Genomic DNA, 24,525 nt, shown 5'->3' on the forward strand with positions numbered 1-24,525 from the left:
TCTTTCTGTCCATGTTTGAAGACTTGAAGGAGATCAAAAGCAAGAGAAGAGGATTGTTGTCCTATTTTTATTGCTCATTGTTGTTCTTTCTGTCCTCATAGTTATGATTTCTGTGTACTTTTGCTTTATCTTTTTTTCAATGATTATCGATTCGCCAGCCAGTCCGTGAATATGCCTCATTCAAATCATCCATTCCCTACCAAGTGATCTCTTGATGCTAGAGATTATAGACTGACTGGTTAGGACCACCGTTTTGGCTGCAGAGTAGCAAGCTGTAGCAAATCTTATTAGATTTTTTTGCCTTCTTTAACAAGGTCATAGCATACCATAGCATTAAAACTCTCTTTTCAGGTTCAGTAATTAGCACAACGAGAATTAAATGCTTTCACAAATGAATGAGCTTGGTTGTTTATGTGAACCAGACATCAAAAGCAACTCGATTTACTTGGATTTTTTACACATACACATCCACGTGATACTAAAGAAGCACTTGTTCATTCTAATTATAAATCTTCACCGAAATCTTATTTAAAAGAGAGAATTTACATATTACAGCCAACAAATTGCATCATCTTTTTCAACATGGATGACTGTTTTGAACATAAATAACAAATGCTGTTACAATCACTGAACAAACAAACCACTCTCAACACTGTTTATAATTTAAATGAAAAAAAGTCTCCAAGTCTTGAACAGTACCTTCTCATTGTATCCTTCTGAATTCTGAATCACCTCCGGAGCTGTCCAGAATGGTGTTCCTACAAAATTCTGTATTTGTTAACCGAATTAGCACATTGCTGAACAAATTTTTCATTCATAATCGAATGCCAGCACAAAGCAAAAATAGTTAAATGATAAATATCAGAAGATGATGAGTTCCAGTCATCCAAAGAATCCTACGAACTTAAATTGCAAAAGAGAAAAAAGAAATGGTTAAATGAATATATCAGAAAAGGAAGATAAATTCCAGTCATCCAACAAATGCTACCAAATCCAACAAATGCTACCAACTTGAATTAGAAAACTTCGGAAAATAAAAGGACAGTCAACAGGTATGTGGCCCAAAATGGCCATTGCAGATGAGCCAACTAGGAATGATAACCACAAGGGAAACCACACCACTCGTTCCTAGAGGATTTAATGGTGATGTCTCCATCTTCTAAATAGTTTCTCTCTTGGTCCAAGATAAAAGGCCACTACAGAAAGCAATAAAAATGAAAGTTTATTTTTCAATCAGATAAGGGGTTCATTTGTTTATTTATTTTAATTTTCTATGAGTTGAACATAGATTTAAATTGTTTTAATTTAACAAATGAATTGTGATCTATTATCATTTTCTATGAACTCCAACAACAGTTTCTGCTGATCCACTATTCTGCAAAAGCAATTATTTGCTCTTCCTTCACAATAGTTTAACAGACAAAAAACATACATGTGCATATTACGTGTTTGGCGAGGAATAGATCCTGAAACAGGAAACCTAACAATAAATGATAAACAGAAAATCCACAAGGCACATTCCAATAAGCGACACTCCATACTAGTTGAAGAACAAAGCTTAGATGAATACGATGCAGTACCTTTCTCCTAGATATTGTTCTTGTTAACTGTGCAGAAACCCCAAAATCTGCATGTCATATACCTCTATTGTTAACTCTGATATCTAACTGGAACTTGAACAGAAATGAATGGTGAACAATACTGGTCAGAATCAATGCAATTACCAAATCAGCTGAAAAAGAGAGTATTTAGTCATTTAATTCACAAAAGAACTTGATGAAGTTGTGCTAAAAGTACTCTCCGTTGGAAAATTGTTAGTACTTTGTTTTTAACTCAGAACACAGAAGTAACAAAAATAGCTAATGAATCTAAAATAGCACAGATTATCTACAATCGTAACCTTATGGAAATGTCTGATCAAACAACTTGCCAATACACTTGAATCAAATTCAAGCCAGTAAACATACTTCTGTATACAGACAGCTATGGGCTAATCTAATTAAATTCTAATGAGCAATAATTATAGCTCTGTTTAAAATACAAGCTAAGAGATGATTGCAACTATGTAAAAGAATCTTCTAAAGATAATTTGCTACATGATCTATTGCTGATCATTCTAGCACCAAAAATAATACAAAAGTCAGCACTATCTTGAATGAGAATGGCAAAACTCTCTTCATAGGTTTCCTCTCTTTTGACATTAAGATAAAATACAGGTATTCTATTTATAATATAGGCTACTTCAGAAATAAGATTTCACAAAATCATTACGAAATAGCCTGTTCCAGGGTTAATAAGGCTTACTACTGCATTATGCAGAAAGTTTGTGGGTGGCATATGGCACGCATTGGTAAAATTGGAAAATTTGCTGCCCCATCATTATGTAACGAATATTACGCATTGGAAGAAACATACCAAAAAATGATGCTGCAAACAGTCCAAATGAAATTTCTTTATGAAGGTATAAATAAGATGGCCTGTCAACAAGACAGCCAAGATAAATCATGATAGCACCAGGATGGTACACCAACCTGAAAACCCTAACCTTTACATTGCTAACAAGACAACTCCTTTCATTCCATGCTATAAATAGGGTAGCTACTTTTATGCTGGAAGTTAATGCATTTGCAGCTTCACAATTTTCCCAGAATTGGGTCCAGCTACGCTGCACCTGGCAATAGTCAAATCAAACAGAGGCAGAGTTACGGATCAGCTAGCAGTGACTTGCGTAGCAAAATGGATGTTACAACAAAAAAGCAAAAAAGAAAGGTTCGTTCATCCTTATTACCTGCCACACAGAGACTAAGCTGGAAACTTCCAGCAAAGACCTAATGAAAGAAAACAAACTAACAACGAATACTTTTACTCTACCAATAATCTAGACATGAGCATTTCCCTTCCTTAAAATGATGAAATCTGCTCCCATCCCTTACAATTATCTCCCTTCCAAACACTCTTGATATCATCTTGGTCACCTCATGACAATCCCAACAAACCCTCAGGTTCTTCACAATCCGAATGCAACTTCCAGGCCCTGTAACCAGAAGACCAAATGCAATAGCTAACCTCTCACTGTGCACCTTAATTGCATTCTCCTTTTCTTCCTCTCCAATATCATGTAAGACAGGTGAAACGTTGGGAACATAGCCAGCTGCTGCTAACCGAGTTTCAATTATTTCAAGCATCTTTTGTATCTCTAGAGACTGCTCATGCTCTCTATGCCCTGCAACAAATCGATGTACTTTTCCTCGGGCTTCTATCAAGCTCCAACCTGCAACTTTACTAGTGTTTCTCTCAGCCATCAATCTTCGAACTCTAACTACATCTTCCCATTTCCTGGAATTGGCATAAATACTAGCTAATTGCACATAATGTCCATCATAGGTTGGGTCCAGTTCTATTAGTCTATTCCCAATTTTTTCACCCAATTCTGCTAATCCATGAATCCTACAAGCACACAGAACCATTGCCCACAACACCGGGTCTGGTGAGATAGCCATGCTCTCAATCACTTTGATAGCCTCAAATACTAAACCAGCTCGTCCTAAGAGATCAACCATGCAGCCATAATGCTCCATCTCCGGCTCAATGCCATAGCTATCTGTCATCATCTGAAAATAATGTCTGCCCTCCTTAACCAAACCTGCTCGACTACAAGCATTCAGAACCCCCACAAAGGTTACATTCATGGGATGAAGTCCTTCATTTAAGAACCTCTCAAAGAGTGTGAGAGCATCCTTTCCAAGTCCATGCGAGGCCAATCCACAAATCATAACATTCCATGTAGAAACATCTCTTCGAGGCATGTTTTCAAACAAAAGCCTAGACTGTTCAATGCATCCACATTTTGCATACATGTCCAGAAGCGCAGTCCCGATGCTAATAGTCATCGGGAGACTCAAAGAATCTATAATTGAATGAATCGACTGACCATGTTCAAGCAAACTTAATTGTGCTGATGCTGAGAGCATTGTCACCAACGTGGCCTCATCTGGTACTAACCCACTCTCTCTCATCCTCTTAAAAGACTCTAAGGCTTCTCCAAGCTTCCCATTATGAACATAGGCCATAAGCATCGTATTCCACGAAATGACATCTCTTTCAGGCATTTCATCAAACAATTTCTGTACAACACTAACCTGCCCATCTCTTGCAAAACCAGCCAACATTACATTCCAAGTAACAACGTCACAATGATGCGGACTTTCATCAAACACTTGTTTTGAACTCTCAGTTCTACAACAAGAAGAATATAAATGGATCAATGCATTTCTCACATAAACATCCTCACCAAAACCAAGTTTAAGCACATGCCCATGAACTTGAACCCCTTCATCCAAACCCAAACCCTTACTACAAGCTTGCAAGAGAAAAGTAAAACTATAGTTATTGGGTCTTACACAGTTTCTTAAGACACTAGAGTAAAGAGCAAGTGATTGTAGAGGCATGTCGCTCTTGGCAAAGCACCGAATCATGTTATTGGAGGCAAAAACGTTTGGGTTTTTTATTGTACGGTAAATAGAGAGGGAGTAATCAAAAGGGCTGGAAGGGAATATAGCAAGGAAAGAAAGGAGATGACCCATAAGGGATGCTTTGCCTGCGAGACCGGAGACAATGATGCGAGCATGGGCTTGCTTTGTTTGGGATAAGGATATTAGGTTTCGAGACAAAATCATTTGTCGAGTTTTTGAAGAGGACTACCTTCTGGTGATGTTTAACTATATTTTTAAAAAGTAGGTAAGGATGGCGGGATTTGAATGTAATACATTTAGTTTTTCATTTTTTTTGTCAAAAAAATTCAATTTGACCCAAAACAAATTGAGAAAAAAAAATACTTTTACTTTTCATTTTGGCTCAAATTTTTTTTCTCTCTGAATTAATTCAATCTCTAAAGGGTGGAAAGTTTCCTCAATTTAAAAAAAGAGTTTAGTTTTTTTATACTTGGATTCCTAAAACTGAAATTCTTATCCACTTTAATTTTTTAAAAAATATATTTTAACATAGTTTTTATTTCTTTTAATTGATGTTTCAGAATAGAAAAAATAAAATGTTTTTAATTGGAAAAATAAAAAAATATATAAAATAAATATATTTTTAAAATAATTTTAAAATTAATTTATATTATTTTAAAATAAAAAATGAAAGAGAAATGTCTTTATTATTTTCATTTCTTGTGTTCGAGATATTAAATCGAATTTGAACATTGAATTTAAATTCATATTCCAATTTTATTCATTTTAGAAATAAAAAAATTAGATATACTAAGCTTAAGCTTATATTTGGTAGCGCATTCAACTTGATTTTAAAAATACTTTCTACTTGAAAAAAAAATTAAATTAATATTTTTTATATAATTTTTGGTGATTTTAATATACTGTGCTATTATAAAAATAAATAAATAAATAATTATAAAAATATTATTTTAATATATTTTTAATTAAAAATATTTTTGCAAAACCACTTTGCAACGCATTACCAAGTCATAATCATTTAACATACCGCTAACAATCACATTTCTATTCTCCCAATTTCCATCACTCTTTATCTCTCGATTGGTTTCTCAGTTCTTAATACCTCAGCACCAATCCTAACAATAGATTTCTCAAGCTCGCAAGAAGCCACACCGTTGCAACTTAGCTTCATGTTTTTTAACAACAGATCGCATATATACTCGGATTCAATATAACAGAATCAGCCATCAGCTACTTGAAATAATCTTCCATTAATTCCAACTAAATATTCATTGGACTTGAATCTCTCTAGCTTAATGTTGAACTGGTCATCAATAAATTGGGAGAATAATAAATTTGGCAGAGAGTAATTGACGCTTAACATAAATCCAAGGAAACAAATACTCTTCACACGTTTCAGAGTGAAGTTTGCTCCCCAAATACCTACATGAATTTCCATTAGACTTGAATTACTTTAGATTAATGTTGAACATAAATACGAAGAAACAAATACTCCACAGTTCATGTTTCGCTTTCTGGTTTCAGAAAGAAGTGATAATAAATCCTAATGTCATATTCTAGAAGAACACCATCAGTCAGCTATGCCATTTTCCATCTTTCTTTCCTGATGAATGATTTCATTTCATTAGTCAAAAATCAACTACAACAGGAATATCCTGCTACAAAGTATGGAAAAATACCCAACAGCACAAAAACAAATGAATACAAACCAGCTATACAAAACAAACAATGCAGAAGAGATAACAAGCAAACTTCTAGTTTGTGCAAAAAACTGACAATAATATGCCACCAGTAAAATCATGGTATCATGAAATCTGAATGTACACCGAGCACCATCTTGCTTATCAGAACATTTTCCTCTTATATAAGCTGCTGCCTGTGCCCCACTTGTACTGCTTGATGCTTTCTTACCGCAAGCTTGTCTCGGTATGACTCAATGATCGCAATCAACAGCTGGTCGTCCCCAACAACCCGCCTCAGACTCTTGACCAGCTGCAGTCGGGTAATCTTACATTTGCGCAAGTCATCAAAGATTTTTGCCATCAAAGCCTTCTTGGTAGGACCCAAGAACTTTACCAGCACAGGAAATAGAGCAGCAACACTAATAGGACCGTGTTTTTTCAGTTCACTGATCTGATTTCTTAGCAAAACATGGAAAGAAGGGACCTTAAAACTCACTATGTGAATAGGGAAAATGTGAGAATTCATGAAAGCACTCCACACAACCAATCTTCTTGGTGCTTCAAGATTGTCGACACCGGTGTCAAACTCCTCCGAACTTGGATACGTTTGCTTGGAACCCGCAGGAATCACTTCCATCTTCCCCATTAAAACGTTACATAGCAACATATGCCTTATCCCATTTTCATCAGCACTTGAAGATGCCAGCCTGCAGTAATACATAATTGAGCAACTTTTAAAGATTAGGAAATAAAAACTATTCATATAAATGCGAGGAGAAGAAGGATGCTGCATTCACTAACAAGGAACGATCCACATTCGCTCCAAACACTACCACCAAAATTTCATCAGCATCAAATTTTACTTTATACACTAAACTGTTTAACACCGAATGCCAACTTCCAAGCTCGGAGTTCAATTCCTTTTCAACTTTTTCTCCCTTTAGGACAAGATCATCAATTACTTGCTACATGAATTTAATAAATGATTTCCAACGTGAAACACGCGCGCGCGATGCATTATCACTAAACTAACACTACCCAATATCAAAAACACTAAAACATGTATGGGTTCTGTCCTAAATTAGCATTAATTTTCCTATAGTGAAAAATAAGTGGTAGTAAATTCAAACTAATTTATAAAGAAAAGAAACATACCCATCAAGGAGAAAATTGGTAGGAGACAAATAAACACCAACACCATGTGATTGACCATTACACCGACTAAACCCGTGAGAAATTATTTGAGTAATTTCCTCCTTTGAACCACCGTACCAACCATACATTATATTTGCAACCCCTTCTCCTTCTCCTTCTCCTTGCCATTTCCCTTCACTCTTCTTTAAAACGGCCCCTTCATAAACCCTAAACGCAGCGAACCGAGCCTGCACCGCCAGAGTAGAACCCGAAATCTTGTGTAAGGCAACAACATCTGTGTCCCTGGCATATTGTTTCATGCCCGCAAGAAACCTCCTCTTCACTGATTCATATTGGCTGGATTCTTCTCCAATCTTGATCATTCCATTTCGAGTAAAATTCTTGAATTGATCAGCGGCAGCATCAGGTCGTGGATCAGACGACTCGTCGGTTTCTGAACTAGCATCCTCCACGATATACTCTTGATGATCTACTGATATTGACAATTGATCTTGTTCCTCCTCCTCCTCTATCATTTTCTTCTCTTTGTCAACAAGAATTGACAGAACCGAACCGAGATTCTTATGTAAAGGAAGAAAACCCTTCTTCAAAGATTTGATGAGAAAAGAGAGAGAGAGAGAGGGAGAGGGAGAGGGTATTTATTACGGCAACAAGACCGTTACTAACTCGGATTGGCAATCGCAAGTGAAGAGGCGGTCATCTTCTCCTCGTGGGATTTGGATTCTGAACTTGCTCAATTACTGAAATGGGGCTATTAAAGTCAATTGTTTTGGTCAAAGCAGCTTTAAAAGACATCGTTTTGTCAAAAAAATTAAGGATATTACAGTCATTTTAGAAGAATAACAGTTATTGACGAGAGCACGTATGTCTGCGTCTGCGTGTTGGCTAAGGCTTACTTCCAGTTCAAGTAATGGGTGAAATCTATTCTAGTCCCTTAGTATTTAGAGGTGTTACATTTTGGTTATTAAAGTAAATTTTATATTTTAATCCTTTATTTTCAAAACATTTTCTTATGGCTGAAACAGTTAAATAGCTACATAAGCTAATGTCAATCCCACCTTTTGATTTATTTCTCTTTTTGATTTTTTATGAATTTCTTAAGTATTATTACATAAATAGAGCTTTGGAAGGGGAAAAAACCACGAAAAAATGATAGAAAAGACATTAAAAATGGTACTTTCATTTATCACTACTGGAAAAAACCTCCCTTTTCAACCATTTTCAATTTTAAACTATAAAAAACTAATATATCTTAACTAGCATCAATAGATATTTTCTAAGTAATAGAGCAGCATTTTCAAACAAGATTAAACAAAAAAAATTGAGAATCAAGATTTTCATCTAAATTTCCTCGGGCCAGTGTTTGGTATTATAATTGAACAGCACTTTTTTTAAGATTCTATTTATTTTGTGCCAGGAATTGCGTTGTCCAATACATTGCGGGTCACTTGGAATAAATTCATAAATGAGTTATAATGACGACAGCAGTATTATTTCATCCTGGCTTGAGGAGGCATTTCCTGAATTAATCTAAGAAGCATATCTACTGCTTATAATTCATGCATGCAACCTCTATGGCTCTATCGCATCTCTTACAGGCAAGCAAGGAAAGAGCAGTTCAGAAACCCAACAAAAGAAAACGGTGACTCTTCAACTCGTGGAACGCTGGGTGCCCTCAAAATCATTAATACTCAGTCTTACATAATTTGACAATCATAAATGAGCTACCAAGTGAAGAACCATTCGCATTAGACTTTTGGTTCTTCCCAAAAGGACCATTATTTTGCAAAGACCTAAAAAACCAGCAAACTCTGTGGAAGGAAGGGGAGAAAGAATGGTTAGAATATGGAATAACAATAATCATGATAAAGTTTTCACAAGCCTCGAGTTCTAGGTTCTAATGGTACACATGGTTGACGCCCAAAGTATCAATGAGGATTGATTCGACCTAACAGCTCCTTTGCCCAGATTTGATTTAAGACCTTATAGGCCCAAAACGTTGCAGCACTGCAGCACTATGTAGAAACAATTGTTTAAGATTTGATTTCCTTTGACCTAAACCAACAAAAAAAATATGAGGATAGAACTGCACTTTCCTTGTGAAAGAATATAATTAGCGAGGCATGCCTCCCTGGGAGCAAAAGTCATAGTACTTCCTTGATATTTGAACAACAGCAACATCAATCTCCGTTAAATGGTGAAGCTTCCAAATGTGTGCTGGGAGAGTAGGCAGCAAGGCCTTTGCAGAGAGGTAGCACCTAAAGCTTTTCCTAGCCAAAGTACATGTTCTTCCAGGACCAGTTTCATGCATAATACATGTAAAGGCTGTTTGAAGCAGCACAGGCGAGTGAGTTCTCGGTTGGATGCCATGCTAGATGCAACAACTTGGTTGTGAAATCAAACGCATTTCCATTTGTATCAGCTCCAGAGTTGTCAGCTCCTTTGCAAGTCATGAAGGAAAAAGGATGTTAAACTCGAGAAAAAAATACATCTCTAGAGTTAGCTCAGATGATGGACAATTAAGTGAGACCACAAGGAATTATTAAGGGAACTTAGCAAAAAGGAGCGGTAAACTTCCTCCAGCATATACAGACCTCGCCTAAAACCACGGGAAAGGGTGCCCAGAGATCTAGAAGGCCTTGATGGGGTTTGAACCTGTCTCCTGTTCAGTTCATAATATAAATTAACCACATGAAACAAGAATTTGGCCAGCAAGAGTCGTATGAAAACCAACAGTCATGTTCAATTTCAGGTTCACATAACAGAGGAAGTGATCATCAAGAGTGTTTCGACACAATTTTGCATATTTGGAGTGTGCAAAAGAATGCTTCTTATATTATCATTTACATGAAATCTCCTTAATTCACACTCAAATGTACCTCATTGGATTCTTGCTGGCTTCCAATGTTGTTGCTTCAGTGCTTCCATCAGTACAACCAAACACTCGAAATAGGTTGCTGAAATGACAAAGAAAGAGTATCATGTGATGTGTAACGCATCCTTTAACCAGGACAATGGTAAGGGCTAATGGATCATTCAAGTATATGAAGCACACCTGTAGGAACCAGTTGCCACTCGAAGTCCATCTCCACTCAGACAACACTCGAATTTGTCAAAGATGGAATCGTTTTCATACAGATCACAAAGCTGATCAATAGCAAAAAACAAAACCACATCACATTGGATTAGAACACAGCATGATCTCTACTAAATGCCATCTAAAATTGCAAAGAGGATTCTCAAGAAGAATATATCACCTTAGGTCTAAGGTATTCATGAACCTGGAAGGTGGAAACTGGTCCAGAGTCCATATTTATGTCCCACAACTGACAACCAAGAAATCCAGACTTCGTGAAAACAGGCGCCACAGTGGAACAGAACAAAAGCAGAAGGAAAGTACAAGATTATCAATTTTTAATATTCTGTCAATACTTTTTCACTCTTAGATCCGGTTGGTTGGGAGGCTTATGGGTGGGTAGTAATCCCAAAATGAGGGTGCCCAAGCCCCCCTCATGCACACAGAACTATTATATTTTTTCCCCTCTTCCTTTTCAAATAAGTTAATAAAACTCAAATAATTTTTTGATCATCACTCTTACAACTAACAGTATTTTAATCCTTTTTTTCTCTTTCTGCTAACAACCAAACAACCAACCTTTACGTTTTAAATGATTACTAATAAAAATTACAAATCTGACAATTCACCTCCATCTTTTAACCTCATGACAAATGCACCATTCGCATTAAAAATAAAAACACACGATTAGGTTTTGTAGTGTGCAGCTTAGATTAAGTGATCAACTTCCACAAGCCACATAGTTTAGAAAATCATCCAGCACAAGGTAATATATACTATGAAACAACAGCAAAGTCCGTATTGAAATAGCGTGCTTAAATTGAGAAATAAATACCAAACATATATATAAAAAAAAAAATCAACCTTGAGAGTCATGTAATCTCGACTAAGAATATATCTCCCATCCTTGGCAAATTTAATATCTGAGATTGAGGCAATTATCTCTGTGAAGAAGGATCTTGAACCAGGCACTTCTTGTTCCTCAAACCTGGGCCAGTAGAGAGCATAATGTATATATTCATGAGAAATGTAACTCCGTACAAGATACACAAAAAAAATCCCATGCTACGTTCATAGCTTCAAGCTGTTATATAATACATGAAAACTCAACAAAAGGGAAAACCATGTTGACAAAAAGAAAACCTTAAGTACTTACAATTTGCTATGAGAATCACATAGAGCTGACTGTCGCATGTCAACTAAACGAATTGAGCCCCTTGAACTACTATATGCCAACATATTACAATGAGTAGGATGAAATTCTGCTGAAGTTATCACCTCTGCATGCATGAATTCAAATGTGTGAATATACAAAGACAATTCCATATAGCAAACAGAACACTCAAGTGATTTTCAATATTGAAATCTACTAGATAAATACATGCTTCAATCATAAAAAAATTATATGAATAAGAAGCACAGCAAGAGCAGAAAAGTTGGTCTCACGCCAAACAACCCATGCTTGCAGGAAAAGTGATAAGAGAACTAAACAACAGCACATACACAACAGGAAAGATCATATATCAATCTCAATAAGACTCTAAACAGAATCTTTCTAGAATCTATCCAAAAAAAGAGTACCCCTTAGACAACATTTAAAACCAAAAAACATCATAAAATACTTGGATGTTTAATTTCATGCAAAATACAGGGGTTCTCACCAGTCAGATCCTCCATGTTTGCAGGCTTTACATCAACAATATTGAAACTCTGATTGCTTATTTCCAAATTCCAAAGATTTATTCGCAGATCATCAGCAGATATAAAAGTTTCACCATCACTGCAAAAGAAAAAACAAAGGAATAGCCGATAATGCATAATGTCATGACTATTGTAAACAAGCATGCTTTCAGATTTGACAACGTTCTGGAAAATTTCAAAACATGCATTATGGACAACAATATAAAACTATCCAAAAAAATCAAAATATAGCAGACTTGTTTCTTCATAGAAATACCATAAGATTACATTGCTCTTCGAAGTCAAATGTCATTACAAGATCAAATACTCAATTAAAAGGAAATGATAGCATAATCAAAATGGATATTAAGTGAAAAGGCACAAAAAACATATATATTAAACTTATTAAGGGATGTTAAAGACAAGGTATGTAGAAAATGGAGTTACACATTCATGAAATAAGGGGGTGCACCTGTTGTTAGAAATGGAGTTAATGTGATAGTCATGGGCATGAGCATATATTCTCCGACACCTAGGCACAAGGCTCGTTTCAATACTGGTCAACTGGATAACAAAAATATAATAGGTGTTGGAACCAGAGATCACTAAAGTAGAAAATATTATAATAAGCATTTCCAGATGTCAAAATCATGATTTCCATGGACAGACAGTATATTAGAGCGAATACAACTACCACAGGTAAATGTAGAGACGAGGCACCCCCAGGTGGGAAAGAAAAGTCATTGCTCAAACCCAAGGGTTTATCCAAACATCCTCCGTTGGCAGTATATGGTTTGGAGCTTGTTGATATGCTTGGACATACAAGAGGACCATTTCCAGCAGCTTTTGCAGGGTCAACATTCATGTCACATATTTTCTTGACCTTCTTTTCTTGAACCTGTCCACCACAAGAGCAAGCCATTAGATAAACACCACTGATAAAAAAATTCTATTTTTCTTCAGCTTTCTACAACTCGTCAAGTTGTTCTATTAGTTAATAAAGATGCAAAACATTAAACAATACAACATAGACTGATCCTTATGAGATTATACTAAACGCATTTCTATTGGTTAGAAACTTGAAATGAAACCACCGAGAAAGCTAGAGGAATACAAATCACCTACTACACTGTAGCTAGAAATTGATAATAAAAAAAATCAAAAATATAAAAAATGTTCCACCCTACCTTCCAAAATTTGATGGTTTTGTCATTGGTCGACAGAAGAAACAATGCACCATTGGCTGACTGGCACCATTTAATCTTGTTGATCTTCTCCTCAATTTCCAAGCTCTTTAGATAATCAAACTAAGATATATGGACAAAAATGAATACTTATCAAATCCTGAATCCGGAAAGATTAAAACAAATATACCAGTATACCTGAACAGATGTGAATCTCAGTGATTAACAGGGGAAAAAACACCTGAAATGGGAAAAATCTAATACCTCCGGTTCGTGGCTCTGAAACTCTGTTTTGTAACGGAACTCAGGGTGCCTGTTAATTGGAAAATCCATCCTCTCTAGATCTCTCCGATTTCCACCATGCTAAACAATGTAAGTTCATGTCATAGAGCTATATCACCAAGACAGGAAGGGGAAAAAATGCTTTAAAGATATGCCTATATTTGCTTACATCTATTGTGTCAGTTCTTTCAAATAAAACCACTCGACCTCCACGATCACCAGTAGCGAGATGATCGCCAGTTCTATCAAATTCAATGGCAGATATGATATCGACTGCAAAAGCCCATAACTAAAAGAAATAAGAAGGTGAGGAAGAGAAGCAACAATTCCAAGGAAAATCTAGGTAAAAGAGATTTATGGATAAAAATGTCTTCCAGATTGACTTTTACTTGGTTTCCATGTTTCATCCCGCTGGGGAAGGATATTGGGTTGTGGGGAATAATTCTTATTTCTTGATTACCAGCCACAAGAAACCCCAATAAGCATTGCGTTCATAGAGAAGCTTAGAATCCTCTTGTCTGAATACCACCTACCCGACAAAACAGTGGACCAGTAATCTGACTGTTCAGTACAGCAAGTCTTGGCTTGACACATTAAAAGCCCACAACATTCAGTCATTCTGCTATGACTGTTTCATTTTTCTACCTTTTCTACACCAACTAGTGGGGCACAGACTCAGCTCCAAACGTACCAAATTTACAGTAAAGCAGGTGTGCATTGACAACTTACAATGTTATCATTTGATATAAACCTTCTGTTTCATTTATCAACAATAATATTTGCGCCCAAAATCCCTCGTCTCCCTACCAGTGCCTTTTCCATCGTGTTATCACAATACTGGCTATCATTGGAAGTGTTTTCCATGTATTCATGAGATATGTGACAGTCCACAAATTTTGAGCCTGATAACCAGGCTACACATCAAACCAACTAATACTTAAAAGATGACTTTTTCTCAAAAAAAATACAAAAAAACAATATTTTTTTTCTCACAAACATTGCAAAAGATAACTTAAATCGCCAAATTTCCTGGCTTGCAAGAACCCATGCAGAGACTGCATACATGAAACTAAGTTTATTAGATTGATGCATGATTCAACAAGCCCTTTGTTACTCTGTAGCAGGTTTGCACGACATAACACACAATCCATGAGCCTTGTTACCATCAATAAACGGTTCAGCTAACCATCCAGACTATCATCCACAACATCAAAACAGGTAACCACCGTCGCATGACACCAGTAACACACCCATGCAACAATATTCTAATTTTAGCTGTAAATCCCTTCCTAACGACTAATCATTATTCGCATAATAACTCCGAAACTTCAGTTACACTGCATTGCTTCAGAGCCACACTTCTACTGCTACAAAGACACCAACTTTAATACCATTCAATAGCACGAACACGTTTCAATCATCAAAATGAGACCAAATTAATCTCACATGAAAACAAAAACAATAACTGAAAACTAATTTCACATGACAACGAACATTTAAATCCACAATTAAACAAGAATCAATAATTAATAATCCAACAGCACAAAATCACAAACCCTAACCACAGATCGTATCGTACCTTCCTGTACTTCTTCACCGGCCGTTCGCTCTCCAAAAACCTGCGCGAATTTCCATTCAAGCTGCAACGGCGCTCCCACCGGTGCTGCCGCTGCCGTCACAGCCTCCGCAGCTTCTTCGCTGCCGCCTCCGTTCATTTCAAGCTAAATCTTCGTTATCCAGGAATTAAAAAAATAAAAAATAAGAATCGATCTGATGCTTAGATTTGAAATAACAGCATCAACGGCTAGAAACCATCTCCATTTAGAATGCTACTTCTTGATTAATCAACCATTAGAACTGTAAAAAAATCCACAGATTTCACATAGAGAAATGCACACTCTCTCTCTATCTTGTCGATGCCTTTTCTTTACTTTTTTCTATTTTTTTTTTCTCTATCTAAATCTCACGCACGGACACCCTCTCTCTCTTGAATCCTGATATGTTGAAAGAATGATTTGATTTCACACGCACAAACAAACACTCTCATTTCTCTCTGTTAATTTTCTCTTCTTCTTTTTTTCCTTTCACTATAACAAAAAGAAAAAAGAAAAAAGAAAAAAAATAGATGGAAGATAATGACGAAGTGGGAGATGCGACGTAACTTTTTAGGCTGATCACTAGCTATTTTCTCTTTCTCTCTCCTCTTAAATTTATTAAATTCTTTCAAGCTATGAATTATTATGTTTATAATCAAACTTATTAAATCCATATTAAAAGTTAAGCGGGTTAAATATATCAATCTAATATCATTTCAAGATTTTTAAATAAATAAAATTAAAAAAATATTGTTTAAAAAATTTTAAAAATCAAAACAGTTTTGATTGTAATTTTAAAACTCGTACTGCTCGAGCGAGTTTTCTTGTGCGTTGCCGACTTAAGATCTAAAGTAATTAAAATGTTTAAAAAATAAATAAATGAATTAACCTCACAACCTAGTTAAAAATCTGAATTGATTAGTTAAATCAATTAAAACTTGGTTAGAAACCAATTGATTTTAAAAAAAAAAAAACTGTTTAAAAGATCCTAAATTGATTTTAACCAAAAATAAAAAATAAATTGTCGTTGTTTTTAACAAAAAGCTATAAAAAATAAATTGATTGGGTTAAATAAGCACAACATGGTTGGAAAAAAAAAGAGAGTGATGAAGTAGAGAAGATAATAATGAATGAGTATTTGTGTTGAAAATAAAGCATAGGATCATATTATTGGAGACAAAACGACAACGATGTAGGAACATAGTAGTATTTCTTTTCGGAGTTTCTTTCTTCCACATCCTTGCGGTAGAAATGTGGGATGTGATGTTAATTGTTGAAAATGACATGTATTATTACTACTTTTATTTGTTTTCAACGTTACTAACCTATAATAGTTGGTTTGGCATTGTTTACGTTTCTTAATATATTTTTTATTTAAAAATATATTAAAATAATATTTTTTTATAAAAAATAATTAAAAATTAAAAAATTCAATATTTTTAAAAAATACTTTTAAAATAATAAAATAAAAGGGTTATTTATTTATTGATTACCGTGGATGTTCCAGCAATTTACGCTTAATTTAACTAATTTTATAAGTTTTAAAATTAATAATTATTTAAATTTTTAATGACTCTGAGAATGATTAATATTAATTAAATTATCCAAGTTATAAAGGGATTATTTATTCATAGGGTTTGAATTGATGTTTGTTGACGTTAACAATGGTATTGCGCAACTTTTTTAAAGAAAAAATATTTAAAGGTTGCTGGCGAGGATGGAGAGAGAGGGCAAGTGGAATATTTGAGAGTGGTTAAAAAGAGGAGCCCTTGCCTCCACATGGGTGCTTCATCGATCTACGGCGATTTTTGTCCATTTGGATAAAAGTTACCATGACCAAATCGACAGAAAACTATGGATTATGACCAAAAATAATAATAATAAAAAGACGTGAGCGCTCTAAGCAAACCATAAAAAATAGTATTCGAACATGAATGATGCAGACCTTCAGTAACTCATACATCCAAAAAATATATATATATAATTTATTGAGTGAATGTCTGGTCAGCTGTTTCTTTGGCACGAGATGTCGTTTTTCTTTTTAATTAAGATTCCCTTGCTCGAGATGGAATTTCAAGCCAAATCCGCAACACTTTAGAACTAGAATATTGATATATTCAAAATAACTTAAATAAATTTATTTTAATGCATATTTTTTAAAAAATACTCTGGGGTTAAATTGATATATTCAAAATAATTTAAATAAATTTATTTTAATGTTGATATCAAAGTTTGAAACATTTAGATTGGTTATTTTTTATTCTAGAAAACAATATAATTTTTATAATCAAATACATATGTTATTTTGATTGTGTTATTGCAGTTTCTGTAAATTAATACTTTACCATAAACCGTAAAACTCCAAAAAAAAAAATGTAATGACTATGACATGTGAATTTCCATGATGTCAAGAAATTAAATTAAAGGGCGCCAGCTACAGTTGCTTTTTGTTTCCTTCTTTTATAAAATGGAGCGCCAACCGCGTAACAAGAAGAAATTGTTGAGACTAGATAATTGCTCACGTAGTTGTTAGTTTGTTTTTTTAGTATAAAAAATTACATAGAGATTGATTTAATATAATTTTATCAGCTTTGTAGGTTTGAAAATGATTTAGATAATTGGTAAAAATATAATGTGATATTTTAAAAAATATTAAAATAACAATATATTAGTTCAACTCGGATAAACTTTGGCTAACCTGTCAAGTCTGTTACCAATACAATGATACTCTAATAGCACTATAAAAAACAAATAAAAAAATTATTTAACATAAATCTCAATTAACTTAGTATTAAAGGACGAGATTAAAAACAAAATTTAACTAGAAAAATGAGTTGAGTAAATCTAGATCAACTTGTCGGACCTGAGTCATAAAATTGGGATACTACCCTAAAAAAATCAAAACAAATTATGAAACTTGGTTCTCAATTAATCTAATAATAAATGGTCAAATTGAAAAAATAACATAAAAACTACATAGTCAATCAATCAAACTCGTGACCTAAATCATAAGATTGAAATAACCTTGTAAAATGCAAACCAGAACATATTATGAACTCTAACTCTCAAACAACATAATATTAAGGGATGAAATTGAAAATAAATAAAATAAATAACAAAAAAAAACTTTGAATCAATTGGATTAACCTACAACCCAAGTCATGAAACTATAATAACCCTGTAGAAAGAAATTTTTGTAAAAAAACATGAAGTCTAGTTCTTAATTAACCCAATGTTGAGTGATTAAATGAAAAAAAATAAAATAAGAAACGATAAGAAAATAATCAATATCAATATAGGTTAACCTACCAAAACCAGGTCAAGAGAACAAGATAACTCCATATAAAACAAATAAAAAAAAATCTAATTCTCAATCAACTCAGTGTTGAATCATGAAACTGGAAAAAAAATAATATCTAAGTTAACCCGACTAACCCACAAAACTAGCGACCCAGATCATGAGATAATTATGACTCAATGAAAAGAAAATAAAAAATAAATTATGAAACTCAATTCTCAATCAACTAAATGTTAAAGGATGAAGTTGAGAAAAAAATAATTAAAAAAACAGCAAAAGAAATAGCACAAGAAAACACAACTAGCCCGCAAAACTCGTGATTTGGGTTGTGAATATGGAATGATTCTATAAAAAGCATGTCGAAACAAATTATGAAGTCCAATACCTAGTAAAAGATATGTTAGATGGTGAAATTAAAGAGGAAAAAAAACCAAGTTTTAAATTACATGATAAAAGCCCTCAGAAATTTCAACAACAAAAATAAAAAAAGGCCTTAGCATTTTCACTATAGTAATTGACTAAAATCAACTCAAGTTAACATGTCAGATCTATCATTTAAATCATGAAACCCTGATAACCCTATACAAAGTAAATACAAAAATAATATTAAACCCAATACTCAATTAACTCAGTGTTGAATGATGAAATTAAAAATAAAATTCAACTAAAAAAGCAAGTCGAGTTAAACCGAATTAACCTGTCAAGACTTGGTTACGAGACCATGATATCCCCTAAAAAGTAAATATAAACAAATTATGAAACTTAACTTTCAACCAACCTAGTGTTAAAGGATGCAATTTAAAAAACAAAAGAAATCAATTGAAAAAAGGGCACAAAAAATCATACGAGTCAAGCGACCAAGCCCGTGACTCGGGTTCTGAGATCAGGATAATCTCATAAAACATAAACCGAAACAAATTATAAAGTCTAATTCTCAGTCAACCTACTTGTACTTGAAAAACCAACTAAAAAAGATAATAATAAAAAAAAAACCTAAGTCAACTAGTCTAGCCTGCGACCAAATCATAAGACCGTGATGATTCCATAAAAAACAAATAAAAAAAATCATGAAACCTAATTCTCAATCAACTCAATATTTAAGGACTAAATTAAAAAAAATCAAATAAAAACACAACAAAAAAATATTTTGAGTTAACCTACCAAACCTAGGTCATGAGATCAAAATAACTATATAAAAATCAAAATGAAAAAAAATTATAAAGTTCAGTTCTTATCCAATCTAATATTGAGGGGTGAATTTGAAAACAAATATGTTCAATTAAAATCACAAAAAAAAATTGAGTCAACCTAATCAACTCACAAAACTCGTGACCGAGGTTATAGGATCGTGATAGTCCTATACAAAGCAAGAATAAAATAAAATCATGAAGCTTAATTTTTAATTAAAGCAATGTTGAATGATTGAGTTGAGAGGTAAGTTAATTAAAAAACAACTAAAAAATAACTCGAGTTAACATGACTAACTTGCAAAACTTGTGACTTAGATCATGAGTCAAGATGACCCTGTAGAAAGCAAACAAAAAAAAATCATGAACTTCAATACTAACTAAACTCAATATTGAAAGATGATATATAAAAAAAAAAATTAATTTTTTTTTTAAAAAAGTTCTTGAAAATTTAAAGGATCAAAGTGAAAAAGGCATTGACTTTTTACTATTTATTGTTTTAGTGAAATACCAAGCCCTTTAGTACATGTCAACTAGCTAACTTTGAATTAATTTTTTTTTAATAAAAGTGAATTAAAAGTTATTTTTTAATAAAGTGCAAGCATTGTTAATACCTTTAACTTTTTGTTAAGAAAAAAATACGAACACCTTTTTTTATGAAATAAATCAATAATTACATACACAAATAAATTTTTTTAAAAAAACATTGACATGGATCAAATACTAAATGAGAAAACTTAGATATAAATACAAGTCAAAATATTCCATCACAAGTTGTTGGGAGCTATTCACATATTTTTTTCATTATGTGTCGGTAGTTTTTCTTATACACAAGAAATATAATAATTTAAATTTCATCAAAATAAAACAATTCGTTAGTTAAATCTTTAGTTTTCCTATTAATCTATTTCTCACAACAAAAAAATATAGTTTTCTTAAAAATGTATTTTATTTAATATAAAATAAATATCCAATAGACTTTAAAGGATCGGAAATAATGATAAAAATGTATTTTTTTTAATTAAAATGTCATTTTCCTATCAATATGATTTTTTTTTAGAATTTGTTCATCAATTGTTTTTTCAAAGAAAAAATTTACTAGAATTATAAGATAAAAAACAACGGATGATTTTATTATTATGCAGTGGGTGCATTAAAAAAATATAGAAATGATAAACTATAATTATTTTCGTATATTTTCTATGTAATTTTATGATAATAAAAAAAACTAAAAAAATATTTTTTTAAAAAAACACAAAGTGTGGACAAAAAAAAATGCGCATTAATCTTATAGACAAGTAACATAACATACTGTTCTGGATATATTTTAAAGTTATTTATTTTAATAAAATTTAATTAAAAAATAAAACATAAATGGTGTAATAAAAAAGGCTAGGTTTGAGATGTCTGGCTCATTTTAAAAAATGACACACATGTTTTTTTTTATAAGAAAAATTACAAATAAAATGTCATTCATCATTTTTTTATATATATAAAAAATAAAGGGCACGTCATTCATATCCCCATCGTTCAACTATTAGAGAGGTGACTGTAAAATTATGTTGAGTTTTTTAATTTAAAAAATTACTTTTCAATTATTTTCTTATAAATTATCTAATAAACATTATTATAATGTCAATAAACTAATATATGAACTTAAAACATTTTAAGTTGATCAAAGAACATAAAATGACGTGCCCTTTATAGAAAAAAATCTTTTCAACCTGATTTTTTTTTCCAAGCAAGATAAAAATTTAAAAACACCTTGGTATAACTTTTGCCGTCAAATAAAACTTGCTAATACTAAAATTGAATGTTTTTTTTTGTTGTACTGTAGTGAATCAACTACTTTATCTTAATCATTGTTTTATAGTAAGTTTTTTTTTTTATCTCTCAAACCCAAACATTAAAAACAAGCAAACTCCTTTCTCTTTTTAATTTGAAATTCGCCGTATTTTTTTTCTTTGTATTTTACATTTTGATCATCTTTCTCTTTTTATATATATAATTTCAAATCATTTTTCATGAAAATATACACAAAAAATTCAAAAAAAAATCTCAAAGAAGAAAATTGAAAAGGAAAAGAATCCAACAAACATCATTCGTTTGGAATTACATTCAAACTTTTAATTGAATTAACCTGAAGAAAAATCATGTTGAAGTTTTATTAATCATAACGGGCCGCAAACTCCTCCAAAATAAAGTCACTTGGACAACATGACACAAGCCCCGAGGCCCTTGAACCTTCTACTTAAGTCGAAAGCTCTCTTTCATTTTTTTTTCATTGGATTTTTGGTGTTTAAATATATAATAAATGTTATTTTTTTGAAGTATTATGTGATTGTAAATATATTAAAATAATAGTTTTAAAAAATTATTTATAATATGAACACATAAAAATAATAAAAAAACACTGAAAAAATTCTAGTAGGACAAACAGTTAAATATTGTTTTTCAGATTTGTGATTCTGCTTCCTGTTCTGGTTTTTATTTCTTTATTTTTTAACGAACATATTCTAGTAGCATTCATCACTCTGTGTTCCACCTATTTAAACTTTTATATGTTAGCAATTACATTAAACTCGATATAACTTATTATATTGCTGGATTTTGTTGGAAAACTAATAAAAAATAAACATCTAATATGAAAAGTTAAAGCACTAAATTATCTGTATTATATCGATTCAATTTAATATATCTATATACTATAATTTATTTTAAAACACTAAATATATTTTATTACCTCGGTATATTTCTAGTTTAAGATACACGACACGCTCGTAAGCTAACAAGTGTCCAAGATCAAAGGTTTTCATAAATAATGAAAAACCTAAAATAAAAAACAAAAATTCTAAAATAAAAATATTTTTTTCAGTAAAATAACAGTTTTTATAAAATAAAAAATAAAAGAGAAGTGATCTTCTTATATTAAAAAAACAATAGATAATAATAAAATTAAGTTCAATTAAAAAAAAAACAACCAATCAAACTCATAAATTGAGACAACAACTTTGGTTATTCTAATAAATCTGTAAACTATTTTAACCCTATAAAAATATAAAATTATAAAAAAATTATAAAACTTAATTCTTAATCCCTCCAATATTAAAAGATAAAATAAATAAAAATAAAAATTTTAAATGATAACAAAAGATAAAAATACAAAAAAAAATATATTTTAAATTATTATGTAGTTCATAGTGAAATGAACGAGAGTGAACAATAATTACCCCACATGTTAATGACAATGCTTAATAAGAGGAAAAAAGAATTTATGAGATAGAAAAATCAATAGTCATCTTGCGATCTAATGCTAGGGTCTTGTTTATAGTTATGATCCAACCATATTTTTTAATTTTTATAAGTTTTAATTCTTTTATCATTTTAATGTATTAATGTTAAAAATAAAATTTTAAAAATAAAAATAAAATTTTAATACATTTTCAATAAAAAATAAACAATTTCTACCCCACTCTTAAACTTAATAAATCATAACATTTAAATTTATGAGATTGCATTTTGTTTTTGCAGTGGTGACGGCCTCCTCTTTTTATCTAATCATTGATCATGGACTGCATGACCCTATCCATAAGAAAAAAATGTAACAATTTTTTTTTTAAGAGAATTTTAACTGATATCCCCATGCATGCACGCACGCACGCGGGCACATTATTAGAGACAATAAATTTATAAAGATTACAACAAAGTACCAAACATATATTCTCAATTTTATTATTGATATCTCTAAATAACATCAATCTGATTACTTTTATTTTTTATAGAATTAATTTAAAAAAATAATTTAATAATATTATTTTAATCCTTCATCAATAAATTTTGATTTTAAATTAAAAAACTTGCAGCTTTAAATACCACCCATTCCTCGTCTAAAAAAACACCACTAGCCTTAAAATATTATTTTTAAAATTAAACCAATTTTTTAAAATAGAAAATTAAAACTATGATATTAAATTTTATTTCCGAGATTTAAAATTAATCTCACAGAAGAAACTTAAAATTGACTGTTCAGTTTAAAAGGTATTTAAACTGGTGTTATTTAAGTCTTTTTATTATCTCGTATGTAAAACATGAAGGGAACAAAAGATTTTGACGTCTAGTATATAACTAAAGTGGTGAACAACGCTACGCCGCAGACCGAATCAAATGTTTTTTAACTAAAATTTATTTTAGAAATAATAATGTCTTTAAAAAGTGAGAAAATTTAATAATTAAAATAAATTTTGATTAACTTAATAATACTATAAAAATGAGGATGCAATAACAAAAAAATAAATGAATATTACTCCAAGCAAAGCTAAGTAAACATGCAAAGTTTGTAATCTGGACATAAAATATGATAAGATTATGTATTTATCCAGTTTCATAGATCATGAGGTTAGAATAATTCGATAAAAAAAGAAATAGACTTTAAATAAAAATAAAATTGCAAAACTTATGAGATAATTATAGATTAAGATATTTAATAGCGCAACATAAATTATTTATTCGGTTGTGTTTAATGAGTTTGTTTATTAAAATCAAATTGTAATAGAAATTGATTCACGTATAAAATTTATTGAATAAAATAAAAGAAAAAAATACCAGACTGCATATATTAAAAATATTAAAAAATTAATGTATAAAAATTGTAGATGGATCATATATATATATATATATATATATATATATATATATAAATTGCAGATGGATCATATTAACCTCATGAAAAATTAAAGACACCCAATATAATTAAAAAATAATCATTAATTAAAAAAGTCTAAATAAGCCAAAAAAAAACATAGAAGGGATATTAATTTTAAAAAAAAACTTTTAAAAGACATCAATATAAGGTATTAATTGAACAAAAAAATACCAATAAAAGAAAAACTCAAACACATAAGTTTGATATTTTTT

At 31.7% G+C, this 24,525-nt stretch overlaps 3 protein-coding genes across 6 annotated transcripts; all 3 read right to left on the minus strand.

The window, feature by feature from the left end:
- Positions 1-503: 503 nt before the first annotated feature.
- LOC133689123 (pentatricopeptide repeat-containing protein At5g66520-like) lies at positions 504-4,737 on the minus strand. Of its 3 annotated transcripts, none has more exons than XM_062108876.1 (4): positions 2,789-4,737; positions 2,532-2,671; positions 1,581-1,627; positions 504-758 (listed from the first exon to the last, which is right to left on the minus strand). In XM_062108876.1, exon 1 carries the CDS (start codon positions 4,674-4,676, stop codon positions 2,868-2,870), a length of 1,809 nt encoding a protein of 602 aa, XP_061964860.1. In that variant the 5' UTR covers positions 4,677-4,737; the 3' UTR covers positions 504-758; positions 1,581-1,627; positions 2,532-2,671; positions 2,789-2,867. The 3 variants fall into 3 exon arrangements, with proteins under 3 accessions (XP_061964860.1, XP_061964858.1, XP_061964859.1); XM_062108874.1 differs by having other exon boundaries at positions 504-768; XM_062108875.1 differs by having other exon boundaries at positions 504-768; positions 1,581-2,427.
- A 1,289-nt stretch (positions 4,738-6,026) lies between these two features.
- Positions 6,027-8,049, minus strand: LOC133689201 (probable inactive poly [ADP-ribose] polymerase SRO3). Its single transcript, XM_062108990.1, has 2 exons — positions 7,310-8,049; positions 6,027-6,861 (listed from the first exon to the last, which is right to left on the minus strand). Exons 1-2 carry the CDS (start codon positions 7,822-7,824, stop codon positions 6,333-6,335), a joined length of 1,044 nt encoding a protein of 347 aa, XP_061964974.1. The 5' UTR covers positions 7,825-8,049; the 3' UTR covers positions 6,027-6,332.
- Positions 8,050-9,144: 1,095 nt separating this feature from the next.
- On the minus strand, positions 9,145-15,675 carry LOC133688367 (serine/threonine protein phosphatase 2A 55 kDa regulatory subunit B beta isoform-like). Of its 2 annotated transcripts, none has more exons than XM_062107835.1 (14): positions 15,111-15,675; positions 13,701-13,804; positions 13,514-13,612; positions 13,253-13,372; positions 12,757-12,963; positions 12,538-12,629; positions 12,047-12,165; positions 11,542-11,665; positions 11,250-11,373; positions 10,567-10,635; positions 10,365-10,456; positions 10,189-10,266; positions 9,904-9,971; positions 9,145-9,749 (listed from the first exon to the last, which is right to left on the minus strand). In XM_062107835.1, the coding sequence occupies exons 1-14, from the start codon at positions 15,244-15,246 to the stop codon at positions 9,613-9,615; spliced, it is 1,569 nt and encodes a 522-aa protein (XP_061963819.1). In that variant the 5' UTR covers positions 15,247-15,675; the 3' UTR covers positions 9,145-9,612. The 2 variants fall into 2 exon arrangements, with proteins under 2 accessions (XP_061963819.1, XP_061963820.1); XM_062107836.1 differs by having other exon boundaries at positions 12,760-12,963; positions 15,111-15,674.
- Positions 15,676-24,525: the final 8,850 nt, after the last annotated feature.

The sequence above is a fragment of the Populus nigra genome, chromosome 3 (genome assembly GCF_951802175.1).
Source record: "Populus nigra chromosome 3, ddPopNigr1.1, whole genome shotgun sequence".
In the NCBI taxonomy this organism is placed as follows: Eukaryota; Viridiplantae; Streptophyta; class Magnoliopsida; order Malpighiales; family Salicaceae; genus Populus; species Populus nigra.

What these genes read in the sequence shown, in the direction of transcription:
- LOC133688367 (XM_062107835.1), bottom strand. Translation starts at nt 15,246, where the DNA reads ATGAACGGAGGCGGCAGCGAAGAAGCTGCGGAGGCTGTGACGGCAGCG. An exon ending in TTCAGAGCCACGAACCGGAG is followed by an intron (nt 13,373 to 13,513) that starts GTATTAGATTTT and finishes CATATATCTTAG; the next exon opens with TTTGATTATCTAAAGAGCTT. An exon ending in ATGAATACCTTAGACCTAAG is followed by an intron (nt 10,457 to 10,566) that starts GTGATATATTCT and finishes GCTATTGATCAG; the next exon opens with CTTTGTGATCTGTATGAAAA.
- LOC133689201 (XM_062108990.1), bottom strand. Translation starts at nt 7,824, where the DNA reads ATGATAGAGGAGGAGGAGGAACAAGATCAATTGTCAATATCAGTAGAT. An exon ending in ACCAATTTTCTCCTTGATGG is followed by an intron (nt 6,862 to 7,309) that starts GTATGTTTCTTT and finishes GTATTACTGCAG; the next exon opens with GCTGGCATCTTCAAGTGCTG.
- LOC133689123 (XM_062108876.1), bottom strand. Translation starts at nt 4,676, where the DNA reads ATGATTTTGTCTCGAAACCTAATATCCTTATCCCAAACAAAGCAAGCC.